The 22,571-nt window shown below is 39.6% G+C and overlaps 1 protein-coding gene and 1 non-coding gene across 2 annotated transcripts; both read right to left on the bottom strand.

Annotated features, from left to right (window-relative positions):
• Positions 1 to 5,560: 5,560 nt before the first annotated feature.
• On the bottom strand, positions 5,561 to 7,234 carry LOC113759516. The gene has a single exon (XM_027302095.1). The coding sequence runs from the start codon at positions 7,232 to 7,234 to the stop codon at positions 5,561 to 5,563; it is 1,674 nt and encodes a 557-aa protein (XP_027157896.1).
• Positions 7,235 to 12,259: 5,025 nt separating this feature from the next.
• LOC113753120 lies at positions 12,260 to 12,366 on the bottom strand. The gene has a single exon (XR_003464976.1). It is a non-coding gene; the product is annotated as a small nucleolar RNA R71 (small nucleolar RNA).
• Between the last annotated feature and the right edge of the window lie 10,205 nt (positions 12,367 to 22,571).

The raw sequence follows: 22,571 nt of genomic DNA on the forward strand, positions 1-22,571 counted from the left end.
CTAACCACTCAATCAAACGAAAAATTAGGCCCAAAAATCGCACAAGTGATCAAAGTTATGTCAAGTTCAGCATATTCATCAATCAATTCGTCATCGAGGAAAATAGAACACCCCATGGCATGAACTTGCTACGTCTACTCATATCTCAATGTCATTCATCACAGTTTAAAGAAAGACAACTACTAAGGCAAGGAAAAACTTAAGCAGACAACTAAAAACACCTCTAAAGCATAGTTAACCCTCCCCCACACCTAAACCTTACATTGCCCTCAATGTAAGCAAAGAAAGATCAAAACAAAGGTACCGGGGCAACGACACTTCCCTTAAAAACGGAGGAGGGCAGAAATGAATCACGGTTGTGGAGGAAAAGGCGGGCGGAAGCCCACGTGATGGAGATACTGCGCTAAATTCTGGGCCATCCCGCCCATTTGACGCTCCATCCGATCCATACGAGTGTCCATGTGCTGCATCTGGAACCGGAGGGCTGCAAGCTGACTATCGACGGAAGAAGATGGTGGAGGTGCCGAAGAGGATGGTCCGGGGGCATCCGTGGAAGGACCACCCGCCTCCGGGGCAGTGGATTTGGAAGCGCTGCGCTTTGGAGGAACGAAGATCGGCCCCGGGGGAGCAAACTGAAAAACGCCCGCCACCTGTCTCACAAGACCCATTTTTTCCAAATAAACCAAATCGAGGGGTTCCATAGTACAAGCACGATGCAAGTTATGATTATTTAAGTCCAAAACCCCAAGATTTACAGCCAACTGAGTGATAAATGAGCCTAAGATTAATGGCTTATTTTTCTTACTTAGCACAGTTCGGAGGTGGAGGGCAAACCAGCTACCCAAATTGACTCTAGTCCGAGTGACCATGCACCAAACGAAAAAGAACTCGGGCTTGGTCAGAGTACCCGAGCTATCCTTCCTACCTGAGAAACTATAGGCCATGAATCTATGTAAATAACGATAGGCGGCGCTCTTAAGATAAGAAACCTTAGACTGACTAGGGTCATAGGTGTGTCGGTCAACCGACAAATCTCTCCAATAATCAATGTAATGAGAGAAAAATGGCTCTGAGTACTCGCACACACTGTGCATATACTCCTCACTCTGGGAGTAGGGAATATCAATAAACCCAAGAGCCAAATTAAACTCAGTGATAGATTGGTTGAACTCTCTACCCATCAATCGAAACCTCACTATCCCAGGAGTGGTAACGGAGAATTCATCAGGAATATTAAATTCAAAAGTAGCATAGAATTCCCACGTGAGTTCAGTATAAGCAGGTAGATTGATAGAAGCATAACGGGTCCAGCCTACGTTAGTCAAGTGCTGCGTGACCTCATCCCTCAGGTTTAGCATATCAAGTGTAGGGCCATGGATGTATTTACAAGGAATTATCTTCCTTGTGCAAGCCGAGGCATACCGCTCCTTGTCGGCAACCCGGGTGAAGGTCAAATTGCCGCCAAAGTGGGCCGGAGAGGAGATATGAACCTCCCTATTCCGCCCAAGACGGGTACGGGGCCCTCCAGGCCCAGTCGATTGGGCAGGTCCCCCTAAGGGGATCGTAGGCTGAGGGGTGGAGGTGGATGGCTTGTTCTTGCCTTTAGTTTTTGGTTTGGTCATTTGGTCTATTGGATAGGACAGAAGCAAGGCAAATGTGCACAAAAGAGGTCAACAGGCAGCTGATTCAGTAATGGGTCCCAATCACAGCTTCCAATCACAGACAAGTGCACAACCAAACAATAAAAGTACCCCAAAAGCTAATTAGCACTGTGAGCAGCAGAAGTCTCCCCAAATACTACCAAATTGACCCAAAAAGTAATTAATCAAATAAACAGAGCACAAACCCCCGCAAAAACTAAATAAACAGGCAACTGGAGCAATATTTTTCTCCAAATATCACTGGTTGAGCACAAAATTTACCAAACAATTAACAATCCACCACAGATATATCACAGCATCCAAACAAGCACAAAATATCTGTCCTCAGCTAGCAAATCAAAATCTGGCCTAAGCTAATTTTAAAACTAGTAATCTGGCCTCAGCTAATAGCGACATAAAAATAAAGAAAGGAATCACCAGAAGTTTGGAGTAGGCAGTGGGTGCTGATGAAGAGAGCAGGGGCGACCACCGGAGTGGAGGAAGGCGCGTGCGTCGCACGCGCTAGGGCAGGCGCCCTGGGGGTTGCTCGCCTGGGATTGACTGCGCGGAGACGGAAGGCGCTCTGCTGCGCGCTTGGGTTGCTCCTGGAGAGGACCTGGAGTCACGCGCAGAAGACTGGTGATGGCTGCTGGTGCGCCGAGGACAGCATGAGAGCTGGCTTGGAGGTCGCGCAGAAAGCAAAGGGGCGAACTGCGTGCGTGCGGTCTGCGCGCGTGGACTGCGGTCCGCTACTGCAGCTGCTGCTCCTGCTCTGGTCGCGCGATCTGCAGTGAGCTAGTGCGCGGCTGGTCAGTCGAGCGGCGGCGTGCGGCGACAGCCAGCAGTGGCGGCGCTCGACGAGGTTGTCCGCAGGCGGGGGAGGCACGGCGCGAGGTGGGCTTGGCGTGGTGGGCGGCGGCGGACAAGGAGAAAAGAAGGAAGAAGGAGAAAAAGAAAGAAAAGGAAGAAGAAAGATGAAAGAAAGAAAAAGAAAAGAAAGAAGAAGAAGAAAATAGTAGGGTTCCGTGTCTTTTTCATTTCAATTTTTTTTTTTTTTTTGGATTTTCTTAACAAAGAAACCCAGTCTTAGGCGCGGGCATGCCTAACCGCTCCCTCGTCTTTTGACCATCCGGCGAAAATTCTCGATCCGTTAGCGTGACCACCTAGCGTGGGCACGTCTAACTGCTATGGAGTCCGCAGATCCAGAACGAAAATTTCTTTCCCTCAGGCGTGACCACCTGGCGTGGGCACGTCCAACTACTAATTTCCTGCCACCAAACATCAAACTATTAATTGACACTAACACTTAACTAAAACTTCAAAAATGCATGAAAACTGAAACAAATAGTCTTGGGTTGCCTCCCAAAAGCGCCTTTCTTTAACGTCTTTGGCTAGACGTTGTCCAAAACTTTGCTTAAACTAAGCTAATCGAGTCCTCCAAGTGCATCATCTCCACCCGTTCAATTGGAAAACCTTCATAATATGGCTTGAGACGGTGACCATTCACTACAAATTGCTTCTCAGTTTTCAAACTTTGGATCTCCACTGCACCATAATGAAAGACATTAGTCACAACAAAAGGGCCAATCCAACGAGAACGTAATTTACCTGGAAATAACTTCAATTTGGAGTGGTACAGTAGAACTTTTTGCCCACACTCGAATGTCTTCCTTGAGATCTGTTGGTCATGAAAAATCTTATTTTTTTCCTTATAAATCACCGCATTCTCATAGGCTTCATTGCGAATCTCCTCCAATTCTTGTAACTGTAACTTCCGTTGAATACCGCCCTCCTCAATATCCATATTGCATTGTTTTACCGCCCAAAATGCTCTATGCTCGAACTCCACTGGAAGATGACAAGGCTTACCAAATACCAACCTATAGGGAGACATTCCTATAGGTGTCTTGTAAGCGGTTCTGTATGCCCACAAAGCATCTTCCAACCTTGAACTCCAGTCCTTCCTATCAGGGCGGACCATCTTTTCCAAAATAGACTTTATTTCCCTATTCGAGACTTCAGCCTGGCCATTGGTCTGTGGATGGTAGGAAGTGGAAACCTTATGAAGTACACCATATCTCCTGAACAAAGCAGCAATTGTCTTGTTGCAAAAATGCGTCCCTCTATCACTCACAACTGCCCGTGGCATTCCAAATCGCACAAAAATGTTAGACTTTATGAAATCTGCAACCACTTTAGAATCATTAGTGCGGGTGGCTTTTGCTTCCACCCACTTCGAGACATAATCCACTGCTAGTAAAATGTATAAAAATCCACAAGAATTTGGAAAGGGACCCATGAAATCTATACCCCAAGTATCAAAAATTTCAATGAAAAGCATGGGCACCTGTGGCAGTTGATCCCTTCGGGATAAATTGCCTACCCTCTGACATTTATCACATGCCTTACAAAACAAGTAAGCATCCTTAAATAAGGTAGGCCAATAAAATTCACTTTCCAACACTTTTCTAGCAGTCCGTTTAGGTCCAAAATGACCCCCACATGCAAAAGAGTGACAGAAAGTCAATATAGATTGGAATTCACCTTCACTTACACATCGCCTCATTATTTGGTCAGCACCTTGTTTCCACAGATAGGGATCATCCCAGACATAGTACTTTGCATCGCTTTTTAGTTTGTCCCTTTTTGCCTTGGGCCAACCTGCGGGCAATTTGTCAGTAACCAAATAATTCACAATATCTGCAAACCAAGGAGGGGATGAATTAATAGAAAGTAAATGCTCTTCAGGAAAAGACTCCCTTAATGGTAATTCTTCCTCCGCTACCAATATTCGACTTAGGTGGTCAGCTACTAGATTCTCCGCTCCTTTTTTGTCTCTGATTTCCAAGTCAAATTCCTACAGGAGCAATATCCATCTTATCAAGCGGGGTTTAGCATCCTTCTTGGTCAGTAGGTACCTCAAAGCTGCATGGTCAGAATACACAATTACTTTAGCACCTAATAAATAAGGTCTAAACTTTTCTGAAGCAAAAATAACAGCTAAGAGTTCTTTCTCCGTAGTAGAGTAATTGAGTTGGGCGCCATTTAAAGCTCTAGAGGCATAATATATTGCGTGCGCCGCTTTCTCCACCCTTTGTCCCAAAACTGCTCCCACGGAGTAGTCGCTGGCATCACACATAATTTTGAATGGGCGATTCCAATCAGGAGGTTGGATGATAGGTGGAGAAGTGAGTAATTTCTTCAACTTCTCGAACGCTTCTTTGCACTCCTCGTTGAATTCAAAACTGACATCCTTTTGCAAAAACCTAAAAAGTGGTGCCCCGATCTTTGAGAAATCCTTGATAAATCTGCGATAGAAACCTGCATGTCCTAGAAAAGAACGAACTTCCCGTACAGTTACGGGGTAAGGTAAAGCAGATATCACATCTATTTTAGCTTTATCAACTTCAATTCCTCTAGATGACACTACATGTCCTAGAACTATCCCGTGCTCAACCATGAAGTGACATTTTTTCCAATTGAGCACTAGGTTAGTCTCGATGCATCTCTTTAAAATTAATGTCAGGTTATCTAAGCAATCATCAAAACTATCACCATAGACACTGAAGTCATCCATGAATACCTCAATTATTCTCTCCACATACTCAGAAAAAATGCTAATCATGCACCTCTGGAATGTTGCGGGGGCATTGTACAATCCAAAGGGCATCCTTCGATAGGCAAAAGTGCCAAAGGGGCAAGTGAAAGTTGTTTTCTCTTGATCCTCTGGCGCAATTGCTATCTGAAAATAACCAGAGAAATCATCTAAAAAACAATAATAGGCACGACCAGCCAACCTTTCAACCATTTGATCAATGAATGGAAGGGGAAAATGATCCTTCTTGGTCACTGCGCTTAATTTACAGTAATCGATGCACTGGCGCCAACCCGTAGGCTTTCGAATTGGAACAAGGTCCCCTTCATGATTTTCTTCCGCAGTTACCCCTGCTTTTCTTTGGCACCACTTGGACCGGACTCACCCATGGGCTGTCTGAGATAGAGAAAATAATTCCTACGTCCAGAAGCTTGATTACCTCTTTCTTGACCACTTCCATCATGATGGGGTTCAATCTCCTTTGTGGTTGTCTTATCGGCCTAGCATCCTCTTCCAGGCGAATTCGATGCATGCACACAGACGGGCTTATACCCTTGATGTCCGCAATTGTCCAACCTATAGCTTCCTTATGCTCCCTTAAAACCCGTAGCAGCTTATCCTCCTCCGTGGGTGATAATTTGGATGAGATTATCACTGGTAACGTCTCTTTTTCACCTAGATAGGCATACTTTAAATGCTCGGGCAGGGGTTTCAACTCCACTTCAGGTGCCTGCACGATAGAAGGTAATAACTTTAGGTGCGGTTCATGCACGAATATAGGAGCAACATCATACCTTAGAGGACTTTGGCCTAGTGAATGCAAGGCTCCAACCATTCTTTGCAAACTGATGTCTAACTCCATTTCGCAGGCTGCTTCCAGATCCACATGTTTGGTGATTGCTATCTCTAATTCATCCTTGCCATTAATCTCAAATACTTCTTGCACCAAAGGGTCAATTACACTCACAGCAAAAACAGCATTAGAATGACACGGATATTTCATGGCCTCAAATATACTGAAATGAACTATTTCTCCATCAAATTCCATCGTTAGGGTGCCCTCACTAACATCAATTTTTGTACGAGCTGTGCTCAAGAAGGGCCTCCCCAACAAAATCAGTGATGGATTTGGAGAACGTTCATCACCCATATCAAGAATATAAAAATCAGCAGGGAACACTAAATTGTTCACCTGCACTAACACATCTTCTATCACCCCATCGGGATAAGCATTAGTTCTATCAGCCAATTGAATTATAATGCCAGTTTCCTTTAAGGGGCCCAAATTTAGGGAAGCATAAATAGCCTTGGGCATCACATTTATGGAGGCTCCTAGATCTAACATGGCATTCCTAATGCTAGTGTTCCCTATTTTACAAGGAATAGTGAACATACCTGGGTCTCCGCACTTGGGTGGAAGTTTTCTTTGAAGCACTGCAGATACGTTCTCTCCCACAATTATCCTTTCATCTCCCATCAGTTTCTTCCTATTGATGCATAGGTCCTTCAAAAATTTGGCATACCGGGGTACTTGCTTAATTGCGTCAAGTAAGGGGATATTTATCTCTACCTTCCTAAACATCTCCAAAATTTCCTTTTCCTTGTCTTGCTTTTTAGGCCTTTCCAACCTGCTAGGAAAAGGTGGTGGGTTAGGCTTAACTGGAACCATTGGGTTACGTATTACCCCTTTATTTGTGCCGGGAGTTCCTTCTTCCTTAAGCTCCTTCTCAATGCGGTCCTCATTCTTGTCCTTCGGAGCCACTGGTGCTGGTTCTTCAACATCTTTCCCACTCCTGAGGGTCATTGCACTTACATTCTTGGGATTCACCTCAGGTTGGGATGGAAGTTTTCCCTTCCCCTGGGAGTCTAGTCGATTGACAATTGAGGCTAATTGACTCATCTGATTTTCCAAGTTTTGCATACGTGCTTTCATCTCTTGATTGCTGGCCTCAGTGTCCTGTTGAAATTTCATAGTATTAGAGGTTATGGTTTTAACCATGTCTTCTAGGGACATACCTGAGGCAGAGGAGGGTTGATTCCTTGTTTGATATTGTTGATGGAAGCCCTACTGTCTATTGGGGATGAAATTTTGTTGCTTATTTCCCCCATAGCTCAGATTTGGATGATCCCTCCAACCCGGATTGTATGAGTTGGAATAGGGGTCATACTGTCTACGTGGCATGGGCATGTTACCAGCCATGTGTGCTTGCTCAGTTCCCTCCTCTTGCAACTGTGGGCATGAGTCAGCGGTATGACCAATATTCGTACAAATCCCACACACTTTGGCCTGCTGTGCATTTCCCACAGCTATCTGTCGAACAAATGAGGTTAATTCAGATAACTGCTGTTGAATGGAAGATGAACTTACCTCGTTGACCTTTCTCGTAGGAACATCTGCTCTCGTACCAAACTGCTGGCAATTCTCTGCCATTCGCTCGATTAAGTCCCATGCCTCCTGGGTAGTCTTATTCACCAGTGCACCACCACTTGCTGCATCAATGATATTTCTATTGTTCATCAGTAGTCCATCGTAGAAATACTGAATCAGCAGTTGATCACTTATTTGGTGATGCGGGCATCGGGTACGCAGCCTGGTGAACCTCTCCCAATATTCATACAAGGATTCCCCGTGAAATTGCTTAATGCCACATATTTCCTTTCGCAAACTAACAGCTCTGGATGCAGGGAAATATTTTTCAAAAACTTTTTCTGCATCTCTGGCCACGTGGTGATAATGCCTGCAGGTAGACAGTATAACCAGTCCTTTGCCGAGTCCTTTAGAGAGAAAGGGAAGGCCCTTAATTTAATTTGTTCATCAGTTACTCCCGAAGGCTTCATACTCGAACACACCACATCAAATTCCTGCATGTGTTTGTGGGGTTCCTCTCCTGGCAGACCATGAAAAACAGGCAACAAATGTATTAAACCAGGTTTTAATTCAAAAGCTGCATTCTCACTAAGGCGAGAAAAAGTTATGCAAAGAGGTTGTTGGGTCAAGTTTAGAGCAGCCAACTCCCTTAATGTTTGTGTGTTTGCCATGGCGACGTTCTCTTGGTACGAATCACTTGAAGTGTCACCAAACGAATCTGATGGTTCAACTTCGGGCTCAGATCTCTGAGATGCCGCACTGGAGTGCTCCTCTCTGAGCTATCTGGTTTCTTTTTTCGTTCTACGCACGGTCTTCTCTACTTCAGGATCAAAAATCAATTCACCTGTACGAGAAGACCTAGGCATACACTAGAAAAATACCAGAAAATTAGAGTAAAAATGAACTTAATAAAGAAACAAATAATAACGCCAGTCCCCGGCAACGGTGCCAAAAATTGACAGGGCGTCAAACCTGTGCAATAATAATAGTAAATATAGAACCTAACTACCACTAAAAGCAGTCAATAATTAGTCCTAGGTACTGGAGCAGGGACTCTAGGTGTGCAATGGGTTACTTGATTCACCCTGTTCCCGAAGAGTTTGCTTAACCCGATATACCAAAATTAATTAGTTGACAAAAATTACTAAATAGTAGACAGTGACAAGTAGGGTCGTCTCCTCAGGGACTGGAGATATCTGTCTCTTTTAAAGTCCAATTGATAAGGGGGGATTTCACCAGAATGAAACTAAAAACAATTAAACAATTTAACTAAAAATGAATAAATAACTAGCACAAATATAGCAGGAATTTAATCAGGAATAAATAAATTCTAGCCAAGGATGCAACTACTCAGGCACAGTCCATTTATCCGATCATTGATGCAAGAGAGGTTCACTCAATTTATTAATAGGCTAGTTATAGCCATCGATGAACTCTAATGACCAATTTTTCCTTAATTTATAGGTGACCAAGGTACGACCATTAATCACCCCTAACCAGAAAAGTACTCCTAGGTACGACCGTAGGAATTAATTTTCCAATTGCATTAATAACCAGAAAAACCTAGCCCTAATGAATAACACGCTACGAGGGTTATTTAAATTAGATTGCACGTTCCCCTAATATGTAAACACACCAGTTGCCACTAATATTAATCGATCAAACAATTACGGATTTAATTGACTAAATTGGCACGAGATTAATAAATCACATTGAACATCGGGCCCTTGACATCCAATTAATAAAATAATCCCATGAAAATTCAAGCAGACAACGTGCAAATATTAATAAATAAAGGAACACGTGAAAACTAATTAGATCTCACAGATTTTTCGGGACTGCGCCGTCGAGTTGACCCTTGACTAGATGGAAGACTTAGCCACGCCGCATAATTAAATCACCACACGAATTAATAGATTGAAAAGGCATTGCGTTTTCTATTAAGAAGCAAGGAATAAAAGGTGTTTTTCCCGTTGGGGAATATTGTCGAACACCTGGCGTGTGTCAGAGGCCAGTCAGGAGAAAGAAAGAAAAACTAAAGACTAGGCTAAAAACTAAAACTAGAGATGTCTTCCTTTCCTACGTTATCCCTATTTAAGAAATAAAATAAAGATAGACTAAAGCTATCTAGGTGGTTCCCACACATGTGGACAAAACCTCCAAAGTACTTCTTCTTCCAAGTCTCTCTACGTAGCTTCCTTTGAAGAGCCCAAATGACTAAATGCCTTTCACTAGCTTGTGGTCCCCACCAATTCAAGGGCCCAAGAATTGAAGCCCTTAGAAGTCTCCATATTTTCCATAAAGTCCCTCCTTTTTGGTTGTTTTCTGCTTCATTCCTGAAATTAAGTCCAGATACCAAATATGAGTAAATATCAGCAATTAATACAATATTCATCAGGGATAAAAGGGGAAATTAATAATAAAATTACTAACAAATTATACCCTATCACCAATTCTGCTGCTTTCATGGACAAAAAGTTGAAATACAGAAGCTGCATTCTATGGTCGAAAATTGAAGCAGGGGTTTGACCAGGTGATAGTATTTCGATCATATCTCAGGCTACAAAGCTCCGATTTGGATGATTTTTGATCATTGTAAAGGTAATTCAAAGGGCTACAACTTTTGTGTTTTACACAAAAGCTAGTTCGGCTTCCATCATAGAGAAAATCACAGTTGAAGCGAGGCCAATTTCACAGAGTTGAAAATGCGAGTTGACAAAACGTGGGTTGATGCCACGTTTTGTGTAGTTGCATTTTGTAGCTGAAAATGTGCAATTTGCTCAGTCATTTCTCTTGTGTTCATACTACTTTCCAGCTATAAGTTGCAAGGGAATTCGGTGCACATGCTTCAGAAGAGAAAAGGGCTGACAATATGGCTTATTGTCAAGTCAAAAGCCTTTGTTATTGACTATCTTAACAAATCTGAGATTTGGGAATCAAGAGGTGGAAATTTGACCAGTGAAAAAGGAGCTTTTGATGCAATTTTTATGGAGAGAGAGGAGAGGTCAGGGGATCATACGTAGCCAGATTTTCTGATGGCAAACTCTCTCTAGCTAGTAAATTTTGCAGGAACACTTGGAGGCTTCATCTTGTAATCATCTAGTACAAGACATAGTGGATTCTTGGAGGGCTTCACCATTACTTGGCTAAACTTTTCTTTATCTTTCTTGTACTTGTAAACTGAGATGTTTTCCATTAATGAAGTTATGAGTTTTATTACTATATCATCAATGAGTTGCTAAATTTCTATATCTAGGGAGTAAATGAAACTTATGACCAAGTGATATGAATTGAATATGATTTATACTTGTTGTATCTTGTATTAACTTGTCTACTTGTGTATGCTTGATTACTTGTTGTTGCTTGATCACCAATAGCAGGTTTATAGTTGTTATTACTCATTGAGAAATGGTAAAAATAATGGAATAACATGAGTGGAGTTTGAGTTGTATATTCATGAGAATAGAAATACATTCAAGTGGATTAAATCTACATTTCATGCATGAACAAGGGCAATTTCAGTTTTCACCAAGAGATTAGGAAACACTAAGCTATTTTAGACCAATTTTACCATGAGAATGAAGTTTTGGTAATTTTGGAAATGAATCCCTAGTTAAACAAGAGTAGTAACAAGTGTTAAATTCATTCATTTGGATCATTTGTGTCAAAAGTGGAATCTACATCTCTAGATTCAAGTATTTGGTAAATTTTTCTCCATTTGTGATATTGCAATTATCTAGTTAAGAATTTTAGATAGTAAAAAGATTGTAGTCAGATTTAATTCTGAATTTTCTGCTCAAATATATTGTGAGTCTAAATAATAGAGTAAATTAGGATCTAGTAATTGTTTAAGGTGCTCCTCGTGGGATCGACCCGATACATACCCTATATTATGATTTTGGCCTGTATACTTGCAGTCAAACGGGTATAAATTCGAATTTAACTTGAACTTGTAGTAAAAATCCGTCAAATTTTTGGCACCGTTGCCGGGAAGCGGCAATATTAGGGCCTAATCAGCTTTATTAATTTAGATAATCCTCATTTTTTGTAGTTTAAGTTATTTTTACATTTTTTTGACAATTAAAAGCTACGTAATCTCTCTTATTTCTGTTTGTAGTGCATGCACCGGGCGTCTCGGAAAGTTTCACCTTCCATCCAGAAATTGAGAGGATACTACGTAGACAAAGGAAGCACACACCACAGCAAGAGGAACAAGAGGTTTGGCAACCGATAAAGGAAATCTTAATAGAGCTACCATTTGAGGAAGAGATGGCCAAAAACGAAGCAAATAGGCGAATTCTACGAGATTTTGCTCTACCGGGAACACAAGGATCTCAAACAAGCACAGCAAGGCCTACGGTAAATGCTAACAATTTTGAGATTAAACCATCACTTATACAAATGGTTTAACAATCTCAATTTGGAGGTAATGCAGTAGAAGATCCTAATTCACTCTTAGCTACATTTTTGGAAATATGTGATACAATTAAAATGAATGGAGTTAGTGATGAAGCTATAAGGCTAAGATTGTTCCCATTTTCATTGAGAGATAAGGCTAAACTTTGGCTACACTCTCATGCTCCTAACACTTTCACCACATGGGATGATTTGTCAAGAGCATTCTTGAGTAAATATTTTTCACTGGGCAAGACTACTAAGCTAAGAATAGATATCACTAGTTTTAACCAATAGGAAGGTGAATCATTATATGAGGCATGGGAAAGATTCAGAGATTTGCTTTGGAAATGTCCACATCATGGACTGCCGGAGTGGTTAATCATACAAACCTTCTATGGTTTATCCTTTTCTACTAAAATTATGATTGATACAGCTACAGGTGGAGCTTTAATGGATAAATCACCCAAGAAGTTCAGAATTTGATAGAAGAAATGGCCGCAAATAACTACCAATGGGCTAATGAGAGTGGTAATACAAGACGTCACGCAGGTATGATAGAAATGAACACTCTCAATATGCTGAGTGCTCAAATGAATAATGTGATGAAATTGCTAAGTAGACAAGGTGGAGTTGGTCCAAGTTTATCTAATGCATATGTAGCTTGTTGTTCTATATGTGGAGGTGAACATGATGTTAATGAATGTGTTGATTCTGAGCAGATACAATTTGTCAACAATTACAATCGTAATACTCAAAATAACCCCTACTCGAACACTTATAATTTGGGGTGGAGAAATCATCCAAAATTTGGATGAAAAGACCAAGGTAATCAACCAAGGCCAGTCAACTCACCGGAATTCCAACCAAGACAACAACAAGCTGAAACTAAACTTGGTTGGGAGATGGCGGTGGAAAAACTTGCAAAGGTTACTTCAGACAGATTTGAGCGAGTAGAAGGAAGATTGGACCAACTTACTACAATGTATAGGAATGTAGAGGTCCAAATTGATAAAATTGCTAGTTCCTTGAATAATCGAAATCAAGGAGAATTACCTAGCAAAACGGAGTAAGTTAAGGCCATTATTCTTCGTAGTGGTAAACAATTAGAATATCCTCCAGTGGTGGAAGTTGAGAAAGGTGAGAGTGAAAAACAAGAAGAAAAATAGAGGAACCAAGAGACTATAGTGGAGGAAATTAGCCAGGAGAAACCAAGTGAAAGTCAACCATCATCTTCCGCTACAATTCCGATATCTCCTGCGGTTCCATTTCCACAAAGATTCAAGCAGAATAAGTCTGATAAAGATTTTAAAAAATTTGTTAAAATTTTCAAACAATTGCATATTAACATTCCTTTTGCCGATGCTATTTTGCAGATTCCCTCATATGCGAAATTTCTCAAGGAAATCATGACTCGGAAGAAAAGATTGGAGGACTACGAAACAATAGCATTAACGGAGGAATGTAGTGCAATTATACAAAATAAGCTACCACCTAAATTGAAGGATCTGGAAAGTTTTTCTATACCTTGCACCATAGGTAACATTGATTTTTCTAAGGCATTGTGTGATCTTGGTGCTAGTGTATCATTAATTCTTTTGACTGTGGCTAGACAATTGGGTTTGCATAAGATTAAACGCACTAATATTACATTGCAATTAGCAGACAGGTCTATTAGATATCCATTTGAAGTATTGGAGAATGTATTGATAAAAGTTCAAAAATTTATTATTCCAATGGATTTTGTGATTTTAGATTTGGAAGAAGATATATCTATGCCAATTATTCTAGGTAGACCATTTCTAACTACTGCAGGTACTATTATTGATGTCAACAATGGCAAACTTAAGTTTCAAGTAGGTGAAGAAGAGGTTGAATTTAATTTGAATGAAATGGAAAATTACCCATCTTTCACCGATCATGCTTATTCTATTGGCATAATTGATAAACTAACCCAAGAGATGAGCCAAGTCAATTTTGACTTCGATCTTCTTGAGTATTGTTTAATGAGTTTAGGTAAACAAGCAAGTGAGTGTGAAGAGATTGAAAAATTGGCCAAGTATTTGGATTTTCAAACACCTTATAAAAGAGGTACTTTTTATGAAAGACTTGGCCAAGGAAAAGGGTTTCCACAGCTTTCGGAAGTTAAACCTCCAAAATTAAAACTCAAGCCACTTCCAACCCATTTAAGGTATGAATTTCTCGGAGAAAATAGCACTTTACCTGTAATTATTAATGCTAACCTTGATGATGAGCAGTATACGAAGTTGTTAAGAGTTCTAAGGAGGCATAAGAAGGCAATTGGATGGACAATTTTAGATATTAAAGGTATAAGTCCTTCTATATGCATACATCAAATTTTATTGGAGGACAATTGCAAACCAGTGGTAGAATTACAACGAAAACTCAATCCAAACATGAAAGAGATGGTAAGAAATGAAATTCTTAAGTGGCTTGACATAGGTATAGTCTTTCCTATTTCCGATAGTGTTTGGATTAGTCCAATTCATGTTGTACCCAAGAAAGGTGGAATAACTACAATTGTATGTAAAAATGATGAAATGATTCCATCTAGACTTGTGGTAGGGTGGAGAGTGTGTATTGATTATCGTAAGTTAAATATGATAATAAGAAAAGACCATTTTTCCTTACCATTTCTTAATCAATTATTGGAGTGAATAGTCGGATATGAATTTTACTGTATTCTGGATGATTTTTCAGGATATAATCAAATAGCTATAGCTCCGGAGGATCAAGAGAATACTACATTTATATGTCCTAATGGCACTTTTACCTTTAGAAGGATGCCATTTGGTCTATATAATGCTTCTGCGACATTTCAACGATGCATGATGGCTATTTTTTCTGATTATATTGAGAAAATTATGGAGATATTTATGGATGATTTTTTTGTGTATGGTTCATCTTTTGATCATTGTCTTCATAATTTGGATTTAATTTTGCAGAGATGCGAGGAAACAAATCTTGTACTGAATTGGGAGCCATTTTATGGTAAAAGAAAGAATTGTCTTAGGATACAAGATTTCCTCCAAGGGAATTGAGGTGGATAAAGCCAAAATAGAAGTCATCGAAAAATTATCACCTCCAAGCAACGTAAAGGGGATAAGGAGTTTTTTAGGACATGCCAATTTTTATAGACACTTTATTAAGGATTTTTCTAAAATAGTAAAGCCGTTGTGTGATTTATTATGTAAAGACACTCCTTTTCAATTTGATGACAATTGTTTGGTTGCATTTCAAAAGGTTGAAGAAGGAATTGATTTCGGCCCCAATTATAACTTCGTCCGATTGGTCACTAACATTTGAATTGATGTGTGATGCAATTGATTATGCGGTTGGAGCAGTTTTAGGACAAAAGAAAGAAGGAAGATTGCACGTCATTTACTATACTAGCAAGTTGCTAAATGAGGCATAACTCAATTATGCAATGACAGAAAAGGAGCTGTTGGCAGTGATATTTGCTTTGGATAAATTTAAATCTTATTTAGTAGGATCTAAAGTTATTATATATACGGACCATTCCGCTCTTAAGAAAGTTATTATTTGTTACATAAGAAAGTTGCAAAACCTAGACTAATTCGGTGGATTCTTTTATTGCAGGAATTTGATGTGGAGATAAAAGATAAAAAGGGAACGGAGAATCTAGTAGCGGATCATCTATCACGCTTAGACTATATTCTAGTCAAGGATCAAATTCTTATTCAAGAGAATTTCCCGGATGAGTTTGTCCTAGCAATTATCAATTCTCCATGGTATGCAGATAGTGCTAATTATTTAGTAAGTGGAGAGATTCCAAAGGGATTTAATTACCATCAAAAGAAGAAATTCTTGCATGATGTCAAAAGTTACTTTTGGGAGGAACCATTGCTGTACAAATATTGTGCTGATGGTATGATACAAAGATGTATTCCCGAAAATGAGGTACATAATATTTTTTATCATTGTCATAACCTTAAAACAGGTGGTCATTTTAGCACTTCAAAGACTATAGCAAAGGTATGGCAATCAGGGTTTTATTGGCCAACTATGTATCGAGATGTTTGGGAATATGTTAAAAATTTTGATGCATGCCAAAGAATTGAAAATATATCTCGGAAGAATAAAATGCCCCTAACTACTTTCTTAGAAGTTGAGTTATTTGATATATGGGGTATACATTTTATGGGACCATTTCCGAGTTCTTTTAATAATAAGTACATCTTAGTAGCAGTAGATTATGTTTCTAAATGGGTAGAGGCAATTGTTTCATCTACTAATGACTCTAAGGTTGTACTCCGGTTCCTTAAAAAGAACATTTTTTGCAGGTTTGGTATACCGAAAGCCATAGTAAGTGATGAAGAAAACATTTTTGTAACAAACAACTTGATTCCTTATTGTTTAAATATGGCTGCAGGCACAAGACATCACTTCCGTACCACCCTCAAGCCAACAGACAAGTGGAGTTGGCAAATCATGAGATAAAGCTCATTTTGGAGAAAACGGTGAATAAATCACGCAAGGATTGGGTTACAAAGCTAGATGATATACTATGGGCTTACCGAACGGCATTTAAGACTCCCTTAGGGATGTCGCTGTATCGTTTAGTCAATGGAAAAGCTTGTCACTTACCTGTAGAGATTGAACATAAAGCTTATTGGGCTATTAAGGCAATTAATATGGATTTTAATCTTGCAGGTGGAAGGAGGTTACTTGAGTTAAGTGAATTGGAGGAACACCAGCTACATGCTTATGAAAATGCCAAAATTTATAAAGAAAAGATCAAATATTGGCATGATAAGCATATTGTCCCTAAACAATTCTAGGTAGGGCAAAAAGTGCTTTTATTTAAGGGATAATATTAGAAACCTCCCCTGTGGTTTCTTCAAATATCACTTAACTCCCCTCACATTTTAGAAATCTCTCTTACCACCCTTTGAATTGACATTTTCTAAACAATGTCAGCCCTTCTAACCAAAAGTACATTAGAATATTGGTTTTGGAGGAGGGCGAGTATTTTAATTTCCTTCATACCCTTAGTTTGACTGAATCCTGTGACATAAAAAAGTTGCAGTAGGTGGAAAATGTGAATTTGAGATAAATTTTCTGGTATGAGCACTGTTGCATGGCCGCTGGACATGCAACGGCTACGTTGAGTGCTTCCAGTGGTATTAAAAGGTGAGGAAACCGCATGAAATAGCTGCAAAACTTAAAGAGGAAAGCAAGCAAAGAAATGGCTAGTTCATCCTTCCAATGTCAGTCATACAATTCACCTTCATCATTAAGTATGAAGAACCGGTATTGTAAATGCAACCGCAGGGCTACATTACGAATCTCAGAGAGTGAAAGAAATCCGAATAAGCTATATTTTAGTTGTTCAAAGTGCAACTACTTCCAGTGGTATGAAGGAAATGAAGGCGAAGAGTTGTAGAGGCAAAGAAATGAAGGTGAAGAAGTGCAGCGTACAAGAAATAAAGCTGATTCTGCAGTGCTTCTATTGAGGAAAGCAAATCAGGAATGTAACTTTGTGCCTCAACAGAATGCATGCATCACTTTCTTGTTCATCATCAATCTTGTACTCTTAGCAATTTATCTTTTGATTCAAATTGTTAAAACAGTCACAGTTTCTTGTTCCAGTAATAGTAGATGTGTAACATTTTTATTTGGAGCTTTACTGGTCATACATGAAAGAACCAGAAGGCATGTGTAACTTGGACATGATGTTAAGCTGTTAAGCTATGTGAAAAAGAGTTGAAGCTATGTTTTACTTCATACATATGCCCCCCATATTTGTTGCCTATCAGTGTTATACCAAAAGTCATACTTGATAGAAAATGCATTAAGCTATCAGGTGCAGTTCCTTAGGTACAATATGTCTCTCCTGCTAAGTTCATTGGAAAACAACAGTACTAGTTTCGCACGTAATTATGAGGAATCTGAGTCATAGAGTTAAAAAAAAAAAAAACACAGCATGACATCTTTGAAGGCTTGCAAATTCCATACATAAAGGTAATAAGTCATATGCTCCAAGATCTATGGGTAGCAGCAGAGCATACTTGGCAAGAGTAAATTGCAATTCCCAAACATAAGTACCAAAACATATGTCTTTGAAGTCGTTCACTGGGACTGGAAATGCAATTAACCACTTGCATCCACATTTACAACTAAACAAAAGTATGTAGCAATCAACAAGAATATCAGAAAACATCATCTAAAAACATCATTCTAGATGATGAGGAATGCTACGTACACAAATGTGGAGTAAGGTTTGTCTCCCAAAGCAAAACTCATAATACTAGTACTAATTAGAACCTCATGCTGATGCTGTTATTGCTAATATGAGATCCCATACCAGCAGAAGTAGATATTGAAGATGCAGTGACTGCTAGAGTTTGCTCTGAGCCAACAGCAATGGAAGGTCTGGCTCTCTTATTGGTGTTAGCAACAGTAGTTCTAACCCCTGCATTTGGCCCTCCTCTCTGAAGCCATGCAACAAATGTTATTAAACTAATGACTGGTCGACAGTTAGAATAGTTAGCAATAGGTGCTGAATCTAATTTCTGATTAACTATACCTTTCTGGTATTAGTACTAGTGCAGGCAGAATGATTAAGTTGAACATGAGCTCCAACAACATGATTTTGAGTGCTTCCATTACTGCCTTGACTTGATAGAATGACTGGGACATTTCCTTGTGCATGTTCCTGACAAATCAGATCCAAAAGCTAAGCTCATTTGCAAGGAATTAATACACATGAAGATACTATAATTTGACATTGGTTCAATTACCCATAGAACAGATCCTGCTAATCCAGTATTGGCAATGCCTCTTCCTGGTTTTCCTCTTCGACTTGCTACCTGATTTGTAGAAGTACTGCTGCCTCTTTTTTCAGCAACAGGAGCTCCTTGACAAGTTCTCCTATTATGTCCAAATTTGCCGCACTTTGAGCACCTGAAACTGATTGATCTCTTGTGTTGAGGTGCAGGAGCTCCTTCATCAGGTGCTCTTCTTCTATTTCTTCTTGGTCTACCAGCTCTTCGTCTAAGTGGTGGTGGCAAAACTACTACTGGTGTCACATCTTCCACTGGAGGCCACCTATTCATATGTGGAATTGAGTTAATCATGAATGCATACGTTTTCAAGTATTAATCAATGGAAAAGGCTGCATCACAGTAGCTTTCTAGTTTTTCCCTTCTATAAATAGCTCCTAGTGCAGCATACTGCAAGGAATGCCAGTCAACTGGAAAAGCCCCGCATTTACATGTCCTCTCAGTCAATTTGACTATATAGGACTTATCATAGTCTGCTACTTCAAACGTGTTGTCACTTGCCATTATCAGTGAACACCTTCTTGATTCAACTGCAATATCCTTCAGCTTGCCAATAGCATGTGGAGTAACACTAGATGTCCATGTGCAGCCTTTTTGATACCTCTTATGCAGTTTTTTCATGAATTTTTGCCTCAGTCCTTCAGCCAGAGCAAGTATATTCTTTCCTCTCAGTTCTCCAACCCATGCATTAAAAGATTCTATGAAATTATTGGTGACATGATCACACTTAATTTCAACAGAAATTGCATGTCTTGCCCAATTACACTTAGGAATGTTTGCTAAGTATCTCCAAGCATCTATGTTAATATTTTTTATTCTTTCCATAACCTCATTGTGTCCTATCAAATCATAACTTTTAGCTGCTTGCCAAAAAATCTCCTTAGCAGCAATCCTGGAAATTTGACTTTGAAGTTGTAGTAGATGTGCCAACAGCAATATCGTGCAGCAGCTTCAGGCACTTGTTCCTCATAAGCAAGGTTGAGTCCCTATACAGAAGTTTCAGAAACAAATTTCTTCAAACACTTGATTCAGCCACTATAACAGCAATGGAGGAAATCTGAAACATGAAAAATACTGAAATATAAAACATACCTTCTGTCTATCACTCATGAAGGTGAGTGGAATATTGGCTGGAAATGGTCCAAAGAATTCCTGGAAATAATAAAAAAACCAACTCCAGACTTCCTTGTTTTCACACTCTACAACAGCAAAAGCTAATGAAAACAAACTATTGTTCTCATCAAGAGCAACAGCAGTCAACAGAATGCTCCCAAATGCACCTTTCAAATGGCAGCCATCAAAGCCAATATATGGCCTGCAACCTGCCAGGAAACCATCTCTTTGTGCCTTGAAAGAGACAAACAATCTCAAAAATTTAGGCTCTACCAGAACGTTTGGCCTATCATAGTGAATTTTCATGATACTTCCTAGGTTGTGCATCCTCAACAGTTCAGCATATTTTGGTAATTTTCCATAGGCCTCAGTGTGTGATCCTTCTATCTGTTCCAAGGCTTTCTTTTTTACCCTGCAAATTTGCATTCTACTTGGCAAGACTTCATGCTTCTGCATTTCAGCCTTTACTCCCTTGCTTGTTATCTCTGGGTGATCTTTTATAACAGAAATTAACTTCTTTGCAATCCAATCTGATGTTGCTTCTGAATTTTTCCTATTCATGACACACGTATGCTCAGGTGTATATGTCTTAACCATGAATGTGGTTGTATCACCAACTGGGGATGCATGAATCCTCCAGTTACACCCCTCAGCACCACACTTGGCAGTGCACCTGCTCTTTTCATTTTTCAACCTCACCAATGGAAATCCTTTCTGAATAGCATAGTCCTTCAACACTGCTCTAAATGCATCCACATTGGTAAATAGCATCCCTTTCTCAAACTCAATGTCCTCTCTTGGATTGTAAGTTCACATTTTTGACTGCATGATTGCTCTCATAGGATCAGTCTCTTGGTCAGATTCTGAATCAGGGACAACATTTCATATGCACAAGCATGTTCAAATTTCCAGGCAAATCATTCATTGCCTTATCAGTAACATCACCAAGAAGGTCAATATATTGATAGTTCTTTGGATCGACATTAGGAATTCTGACAGTGTTTTCATGTAATGGACTAGAATATCATGTGCAATAATTCTTCCCATCCTACATATCAGTGTGTTTGCAAGAAAAGTTTGAATCAGTAGCTATAAGGATCACACATTCTCACAAGGGACATAATATAACACACGCATGCTTAATCAAAGTCAAACTCAAGTTGCAAAGCTAAGCTACAAAGTTAAGCTACAAAGCTAAGCTGTTCTTATGTATAAAGGTCAAGCATAGTTCATCAAATCAGACATTCTTTACAGCATCCAACATTAACAATACTTAATATAAGGATCACATACAAAGGCTTTGGTTGGATGTTAAATTCGGTCATCAAGTCCAATAAACCACAAAAACACAAGGAAAATAGAGATATTATAGGCAAATCATGAAGAACAGTTCATGACACCTGCATTTTCTCCTGTTACATGTTCATCATATCAACTACCAATGGAACTCAGCCAGAGCAAGTCCAACAAAACACAAAAACTCAAGAAAACAGAGATATTATAGGCAACTGATGAAGAACAGTTCATGGCACTCGACAAGTTCTCCTTCTACAAGTTGATCATATCAACTAGCAATGGAAGATTTTTACCTGTTGTGCAGCTTAGTTTTGACAAAATCACTTTCACTCCAACCAAACGCATGCAATTCAATACTTTGCAATATTTCTCCTCCTCTGCAATATCCATGGACCACTTTCCAGAAAGATACTATCAAATAACAATCACAGTTATAAGTAGTATTTCATTCCGTTTCATTTCCCGGGCTATTAGACGTCTTATCAGAGCAAAATGGCGCCATGCAATTCGTACGGAACTCAGCTTCTAGGCGGCAATACTTTCTCGGGCTTTATACAGTTCCATGCTTGCTCTCTCAGTCATTTTTTGCATTTAATCAGCTAAATAAGTTAACAGCAAAGCAAAGGGTATTTTTGGCAATTGATTAGATTTCTTGTTGACTGCTGACCCTTTATCACTTGAGGGGTGGTAAGAGAGATTTCTAAAATGTAGGGGAGAACTAAGTGATATTTGAAGAAACCTCAGGGGAGGTTTCTGATATTATCCCTTTATTTAACTCACGCCTGAGGTTATTTCCGGGAAAACTTAAGTCAAGGTGGTCGGGACCATTTGAAATTACTCAAGTATTTCCTTATGGAGACGTTGAAGTAGCTAATACAAGAAATGAGCGGTTCAAGGTCAATGGACAATGATTAAAATCCTACTTGGCAGGTGAAATCGTTCCCGAAGGGCTTATATGTCTTTTGGGCGACTCTTCTTCAATTTAAGAATCCTAACTTGTGAGTTGAGCCAACGACTATAAACAAAAGCGTTAATTGGGGGGCAACCCAATGTTTAAGTTATATGTGTTAATTTGGAGTGATTTTGTGATTAATACAGGTATTTTAGTTGATTTGTTGTTTTTGTGTTATAGGGTTGGCAAATGAAAGCAAAGATGACTATTTGAGGTGAAAAATGCAAACTTTGATCAAACAACTCAACCCCTTGATTTGCGTTAAAGGTGTTTTTGATTCGTTAGAAAGGGGTAAAATGCATGTTTTCAGTGTTTTACATGTACGTACATTGATAAATTTTGCAAACAAATGATCTTTGATGCATTTTGAGTGATTGGGGTACCA

This window comes from Coffea eugenioides, chromosome 1 (assembly GCF_003713205.1).
Source record: "Coffea eugenioides isolate CCC68of chromosome 1, Ceug_1.0, whole genome shotgun sequence".
Lineage (NCBI taxonomy): Eukaryota > Viridiplantae > Streptophyta > Magnoliopsida > Gentianales > Rubiaceae > Coffea > Coffea eugenioides.